Raw genomic sequence first — 8,768 nt, forward strand, 5'->3', positions numbered from 1 at the left:
TGCAGCTGCGAAGAGTTCTCGGCCGAGGCGAGTTCACGGCCCGAGGTGGTTTGCGGCTAAGAGTGCGGCTGCGAACCTCGTTTGCGGCTGCGAGGTTTGAAGTCAGAAGTCGTTTACGGCCCGAAGAAAAGAAAGAAGGAAAAGATGCGAGGGTTCTCGGTTCTAAAAGTTTTCCTTCTTAAACACACAACACCTTTGAGTTAAAGGATTTTAAACCAAATTTTTAGATATAATCTACTTAATATAAGATAGATCAAAATGAGAAGTTTGACTTTTGTTGACTAATATTGATTTTTACAAGAATAGAAATTTCGGGTTGTCACAGCATAAAACCTCCACATGTATTTAATGATTTACGTCATGCGTAGGAAGACCTCCTACACCCTGCGTAGAGTGACCAAAACACAAAAAAACATTGATATTAGTTAAAAGTTATACTTGCGGAAATAGGCGTTACAATTTCTGAACCTCAGAATGTTTACACGATCAAATTTATGGGGAAAATTCGATTGAGGTTTTCCTTTTTTTCTTTAAACTTCAAAATATGGTAAACAATCCTCGAAGACTTCACACGATCGAATTTTCTAAGAAAGCACGATCGAATATGTGGTTTTTCGCACGAAACGTTCTTTTTTCCTTGTCCAAAACAACTTCCAATCGTTCCTCAGCATCCTTCATAAGTTTCCAGCTCCAATTTATCTCTAATGCTCCATTAAACGCATCCAGAGCTGCTCCCAAAGTACTACTCTACTCAGATTATCTGAAAATGACATCAAAACATGAGCAGTACGAGAATTCTGACGAAAGACATGAGTTTCACATTATTTAAACAAATTCACATGAAATAACATAAAATATGATGCAAAATGCTAATAAAAATTATCCTAAAAGATGCATAAAATGACATCTATCACTCATCGGTAAAGGCGTTGGCATTAATTGTATTAATCCTAAAATTAAACCCATAATAGTAGCTTACACCATCTAACACCTTTCACCCTAGGTAGGAGGATGTCCCACACAACCATTTCAGCTAATCTTTCCGCCAAAGGTCAACGTCGTAATGTTTTCTTTAAATATCACAAGACAAGGATCACAATCTTGTTCATGACACTTTTTCCTCCAAAGACTACAAATATATGTATGTATTTTTTCGCTTTTGTTGTTTTCTATTTCTTCGATTGTTTAATTCTTTGTTCTTTATTATTTATGTTGTTTATTCCAAGTTGAGAATTACTAGTTTTCTCGCTATGGTTCGTGTTTCAATAGATTTTTACAGTACCAACATTATCTCTTCTCCAAGGTCGACCCAGGCGTAGGGCAACTTGAGACACGGTTAAGCGGAATCATATAACTTGGGTGCAACAATTTTGGATTACATATTATGTACTATTTTTAATGGTATCTAAATTTGATCCAGATGACAGTTTGGGAGCAACCAAGGTTGTAAAAAATGTTCGACGTTAGCTAGTCGATGGATTGGGGTTAAAGGATTAATCGGTTAGGCGAGGATTAATCGGAGGATTAATCGGGGACCATTAATTGCTAACTCGTTAAATTTTCAAAAATTAAATATGACTAAGATTATAACAAAGTTCATAAATACCACTAATATCTTAATAAAATAGGTTAATACTATTAATACAACATTAATCATTTCTCAAATGGTTTCTATTGAGATAGAACTTCTTCAAAGTGTTAAAATTTCATCGTTTTCTACTATTTCAGTAACTTTGTAGGGATGGATTAATCGTTAGGCGCCCTCTAATCGGTGAGGTAGCGCCTAGGGATTAATCGAAGATTAATCAGTGGCTAATCGGGATTTTTACAACACTGGGAGCAACCAAAAAGTAATTGTAACATCCTTAAAATCAACATAGAAACCTTTTTCCTTTTTTAGTGAAAAGTAAAAACTTTGGGAAAATAAAATAAATAACTAAAAGTTAAAAAAATAGAATAGCATAAATAATAAATATTGATAGTTTTAAAACATATAGGAAGACTATTTAATAAGAGTAAGTACTTTCATCTAAAAAATAGAAAAATTAAGATGAAGGATTAGCGAAGCACCGAATATGGAAGTTAAAAGGATCAAGACACACTTAAACAAGTTGAATTTCCTATCCCACTCAAGTATCAAATTGGGAAGCGTTGTAACAAGATATATTCATAATTGTCAAAGACTAACGAGAATGTCAAGGGTTTAAGTGTCAGAGGATGGCAAAGACAACATTTCTGGAAGACACATGATAGTTCTAGAACATATTAGAAGACAATGAAATGATTAAGAACATAATGGAAGACTGTTCTAGAACATATTAGAAGAATCTTGAAGGTTCTAGAATATGCATGAATACCCTAGAAGATTACAAAAGACAATCAAACATCTCTAGAACATCAAAATTAGTTTACAACATTATAGGGTCTTGTAAATATATCTAAATCATAGTATAAAGATCTAGATTAGTTTAGAACATCATGGATCTAGAACCTTCCCATGAGGAGGTGGAAGATCCCTATAAATAGGGTTAGATCCATTTCTATGAAACCATCGATAGGTGTCTTATAACTTTGAAAGTTCGAAGTAATATATACACTCGTTTATTGTTTCGGTAAGAGTCGATTTTCCTTGCTACGTTAAAATTGTTGTTTTGATTTTCCTTGGAGAGATGTTACCATATACGAGTGTTTTAGTTCTTGTATCTATCTTACTTTTTTAATCTCATTGTTAAGACTGAGAACATTATATGTTAATATCATATCATTATGGAGTTCCTAACTCCAAGCATATATACCACCAAGAAACACTAAAATGTTATATTTTAACACCAAATATTTGTTCAACTCCAACTATACACAAAAAACACTAAATTAAAACATACACACATATATATATATATATATATATATATATATATATATATATATATATATATATATATATATTACTAATAATAACATTATATTTTTTAACAATTTTGTTTTCACTGATTTTTAATGAAATATGCTTGTTGTGACATGTACTTACTTACTTTTTAATATCCATTATACATAGGTTATGAAATCTTATTAAAATAAATATTATAAGCTTACAAAAAAAATACAATTTTAAATATTATATATAATATTGGACTCATTTTAAAGCTCTCAATATAGTATTCGATAATTCTTTACTTTTTAGAAATTAATATTTGACATTTATACTAACTCTGTAACAATTTATACACAATAAATATTTATTTGGTGTGAATAGTAACACACTATTTTGGTTTGTTACTATACAAAATCACAACAATGGTGCATAGTTTGGATGCTGGAGTTTATTTTTACAGCAAAGTATTCATTGTTTTGAGAGGCCCCTTAGACATGATCATGTTATATAAATTTGTTTAAGGTATTAATCTGTTAATGTGTCAAGTAAATGTAAATGTGATCAAGGTTTGGTATTAAGGTGATTATTCTATATATAAGAAAATTGTTAATATGAAACCGATTTTGACAATTTCCAACTGATTATTTTTGCAGTTTGTTGGATACAATGGATGCTAGCAATTTTTGGGATACAATGGATACCGATGAACTTACTAGAGACCAGATTGTTTTGTGAGTCATTAGAATTTGTATATTAGTTACTTGTTATCTTGTTTTATTAGTCATTTAAATAAGCATATCAATTACTTGTTATATATGAGTGCGATTTGTAATTTTCTTTTTTATTTTCAGGTTAACAAGGTACCTTCTTGATTTCTTTAGGATTAAATCGTGCTATCGTCTAGCGGCTGACAATTTTGTTAAGGAAGCAAAAATTGATGAAACAGAAGGTACATAAATCATTTAATATTTTCTTGTTAATTTTGTTTCTATTTGACACGTGGATGTGATTTGGGATCTTGATTAATCTTTTTAATTTTGTTTCTATTTTATGATTCCTTTTTAATAGAGCTTGAAGGAACGTACATGGAGTATTCTTCAACCGAACCTAATATGGATTTTTGGAAAAACAAGCCGCTTATGGATTTATGGACCTCTTTTTGTTGTGAAAAGCTAAACTTGAACACGGTCTCTAGCCCACAGAGTGAGGCATTTCGGAAGTAAGTTATATTTGAATCTTCAAAATGATTTTGAATTTTATTACTATAAGTCTATAACAATATTATTAGTTATGTGCTTTTGGTTTTGATAGGATTATGTATGTAATTAAGTGTTATGTGCTTTCGATTTTTACAGGATCTTGGATTACATTTCTTGTTACTTTGAGAAAAATAAAGACGACTGGTTATTTTGACTAAAAAGTTAAAGGTATATATATCTTAGACACATGGCATTGACTTTCATGTAGCCTTTTTCTTTATTTATGGTGAAATGATTTGGATAATAGTTTTTTGATTGTATTTTCTTGTTTTATTATTTCATTTTGTTCCTAAATAATGAAGAATTTGCAATTTTTGTTCCATCAGGAATTACGTGATCTGGCTTCGACTGTGAATAAGTAAGTGCAATATTTTTTAATCTTGAGTTAGGAAATATTAGTAGAAATTTGAAGTATGTATTTTTCATTTTCAGGTGGATCCAAAAATCACAAAAAGCAGTAGTAAAAAATGTCTATGTTTTAGGAAAATATTAGAGTTTAATTTCATGTTATTGTTGTTAATTGCTGAATTCTTCTTTAAGTCTGTTGTGGGTTTTCGATCAAACTTTGTGATTGTTAAAACTATTAACTTAAACCTTTAATTAACTAGTTGTTATTATCTTTGTAAAATGTTGTATATAGCCTTTTTACTGATTATGTTATTTTTTAAGCACAAGTAATATTTATAAACAGAAAAAATACTTCATTCTTTTTAATAAAACACAAATTAATTAACTCTCATATTTCGGCTTCACCATGTTGTACAACATTTAATGGATGCTAATTTTTCATAACATTGTTTTACCTGATTTCTTTTGAATTTCTAATAGAATAAAGAAAGGTAGATTATATTAGTTAGTTTGGTTAACGAATCTTGTTATGACTTTTTTCAACTACTTATTATATCTTCCTCAACATATTCAAGTGTTTAGTGTAAACAAAAGTATTGTACCTTTTAGACTTTTTTTTTTTAACATGGTGAAAATAATTGGTTACTAAAGTATAAACCATTCAAATAGTGCTCATCAATTTATCATTAATAGAGATACATATAATTTGTTATACTATTATATAAGTTATACAAATAATTTGTTTTGTTAATTAAACTTTGAGATAATATAATTTACAAGTTATTGTAACAAATAACATCCAACACAAATTTGTAAAAATTTAATTAATAGGAGTGTTTTTATAATCTATATAAGCCCCAAGTTATATATGTAAAACAACATCAAACATGTCATTGTTATTCAAATATTTCATTGTTCACATATACACATAACACAAACACCAGTCACAAGAAACATAAAGCCTCCCACATGACAATATTATATAGCTAGCTAAGACATCAACATAATAGAATATCCTCCTGCAAATTCCATTCAAGAAAGTGATCATTTATTAAAATTAGAATGAATTAAGTATTGAAGAATAAAAAATATGGAGTAAATAAAGTTTAATTTTTTAAGAAACTTACAATATGGAACCATGTTCCACCTTTGATTATCGCCTTTTTTCCATTCCCACAAAACAATTTTTGTCCCATCATGAACACCACCATGGTTTGCATCGCCATTAAAGGCATCTACATTGAGCTTAATATTGTTCACCATTCTTACAGTTCTATATCCATCACCTAAGTCCTTGCTTTCAGTCCAAAGAACCGATTCATCAAGTCTATTAGGGTTGTACTCAATCAGTTGAACCTGTTCAAGAACAATAAAGTTTATAATCAATAAGCAAATAGTCAACTTATGACATAAACAACTCAAGTTATAGATCAAGTGATGAACTATTGATTATTGATAGAAGTAGAAGAGCATACCGGATGAGTTGCACCAATGGAGTGTTTCATGGCTTGATCAGTGGCTTTGTTGATCAAGGCAAAAGCGGGATAACCCTGTTCATCTTTCACCCTTGTGCTATACTTCAGATCTTTAACCCAATGCTGTTTGAAATTCAAACAAAAGAGTCAAACAGATTGGAGCAAAAATTGGGACAAGAACTAATCAAGTTTGTAATTTCAGAAACTGAAAACGAAGAATTGAAGTTACCTGATGAGGATCGGAGGGGTTAGATGGTGCTAGAATCACTTTACCCTCACGGATCGTGAGTGAGAAATCGGGTCTCGCCTTGGTGTAAACCCTAACTGTGGGTTTATTGTCAGTGTATTTTTCGGGGATTTTATGGTGGTCGGTATGGTGGTGATTGATGATCGGAGGCATGTGGGGGGTATGGTGAGTGTTCTCGTGATAGACATGGTGGATGGGTTGCGGTGGTGGTGGTGGGTGGTGGTATTCTGCCGTGTACGGAGGAGGGACATGAGGAGGGTAGACATCAACACGGTTTGGAGGTGGTGGGTAAGCAAGATGAGGTGGAGGAGGGTAGTGAGGTGGTGGTCCACCGCCGAAGTGTGGTGGAGGTAGGTACGGTGGTTCGTCGTCACGGCGGTGGTGGTGGTGGTTGTGACCGTATGGATCCATTACTTGAAAACAAAGCTAAACTGAAGTTCCTCCGCAGGCAACGCCCAGACTTACATAGGGGAGATGAGAATATGCTACTTGTACACTATGCTATAGAAGTTGTACATTACTTTGAATTTTACTAGTTGTTGGAATATGTTCTCAACTAAATACCCACCTCGACAATTACGATTATACCCTTAATGTTAACGTGTACACCATGTTGTAAGAATAATAAAAAATATATTTATAAGGTTAACATAGTAAATTTATGTTGGTATAAATATTTTGGGAAAATAACGTGTCGTACTTGAATTTTTGGTAGATTAGCTAACAAGTAAAGACCATCTATTATTAAATGATACATGTATTTGGTATGCTAGTTTTGTATTTTTTTATTTGTGTAGTTTGTTAAAATTAACTATGTATTCTTAAAATATATAAAATTAAATAAAATTTAAAAGTTAGTAGTTCTTAAAAGTTATATTAAAAACTTTTAATTAAAATAAATATTTTTAAGCTCGTGAAATCATAGTTCCAAACAAAACTTTATTTTGATTCAAAGTGTTTGTTAAAAGTTCACGACTGTTAGAAAGCTTTGTTTTGGAATATGCCTTAAATCACTATATTTTATCTTTATCTGATCCCATTGTAATTTGTAAACAAGTTAGAGTAGCGTTTGTTAAAGATCACAATAATACGTTTTGATATTCGACCATATGAGTCGATATTAAGATGTTATATCGTGTGTTTTTTATGTTGAGCATTAGATTCGAGTTTTTATGACTTGACTAGTATGGTTCATAATCATTTAGTTATCATTTCGGGGTGATAGACATGAAAACAACGAAACGAAGAAATCTTGATTTTTTAACTTGTCCCTTGATTTACTGGATGGGAAAATAACTTATTAGGTAATCATCTTTATCGTTTTGTTCACATTTAGGTAACTTCTTTATTTTTGTACATATTTAACCATTTAACTTGTTATATGTGTTCACATATTGTCATTGTCACCTGTTAGGTGACAATGACAATATGTGAACACATATAACAAGTTAAATGGTCAAACGTGTAAAAAAAATAAACTTACCTAAACATGAACAAGACGAAAAGGTAATTACTCTTGCAAGTCATTTTCCTTTTATTGGATAAATACTTATGAATTTGAATTAAAGATAATTACACATAAAACCCTCAATTCTTTTTAGTTTTGGTTAGACTTGACAATTTGTGTATTCGTATCATGAAAACGTGTTAACCACGAATTTGACACGATACGATTACACGATGAGAAATAAGCTTTATCTCAATTTTCAAGATCTATTTGTGTCGTATCATGTCTCTCACAGATTCGTGTATCCGTGTCTTGAATTGTCAGCTCTAGTTTTGGTTAATTCATCATCTCATGATAAATTAACAAACTAGTCCTTATAATCTTTATTTTTCATCTTAAGTTTAAATCATATCTTGTTTGTAACAAAAAAAGACACTGCTATTTAAAAAATATCACTAATTTGTTGTGACCATGAACATATTTCCAACATTTACAATATATAACATTAAAGTTATGTTTGGCGCACTAGCTGAAAGGCTAGCTGTTAGTTGAAAAATTAGTTGATAGCTAAAAAACTAGTTGTTAAATAAAAAGTTAGCTGATAGCTGAAAAGGTAACTGATACAAAATGTCGTTTGGTAAAACTGACTGAAAAGTTAGCTGAAAAATATAAAATACATAAAAAGACATTTAAAAGAATGTGTTTCTATAATTAATTAAGGGATATATTTGAAATTTTTTAAAAAGCTCCTAAAAAGCTATTATAAGTACTTTTATAAAAAGTTAACTTATAAGCTACTTTTGGCTTGCCAAACATGACAAATTAAAAAAAGCTCAAAAAATAAGCTACCTTATAAGTTAGCTGCGGTGCTCCAAACACGGGCTAAATCATCAAAACCTACAATTGTTCATGGTTAGTTCTAATATAGATGCTAGAAAGAAAACGCCTTTAACCTGTTTCTGAAATCGAATCATGACTTGAGGCTTTGAAATCGAAAAACAATCCAAGAAATTGATGCTTCAATTGTTTAATTGTGGTCACAAGTATATCCGACTCTCTACTGGTTGAACTTTCCCACACAACCTATACATCACACTTAACGTTGTCTTAACCTTTTTCA

At 30.9% G+C, this 8,768-nt stretch overlaps 1 protein-coding gene across 1 annotated transcript; it reads right to left on the minus strand.

Moving 5' to 3' along the window:
* Nucleotides 1-5,341: 5,341 nt before the first annotated feature.
* On the minus strand, nt 5,342-6,674 carry LOC145159753 (ricin B-like lectin R40G3). Its single transcript, XM_079078788.1, has 4 exons — nt 6,184-6,674; nt 5,955-6,077; nt 5,607-5,835; nt 5,342-5,498 (listed from the first exon to the last, which is right to left on the minus strand). Coding segments are annotated over exons 1-4 (783 nt in total). The 5' UTR covers nt 6,613-6,674; the 3' UTR covers nt 5,342-5,496.
* Between the last annotated feature and the right edge of the window lie 2,094 nt (nt 6,675-8,768).

This window comes from Lactuca virosa, chromosome 2 (assembly GCF_052849685.1).
Source record: "Lactuca virosa cultivar CGN04683 chromosome 2, Lactuca_virosa_CGN04683_v6, whole genome shotgun sequence".
Taxonomy (NCBI): Eukaryota; Viridiplantae; Streptophyta; class Magnoliopsida; order Asterales; family Asteraceae; genus Lactuca; species Lactuca virosa.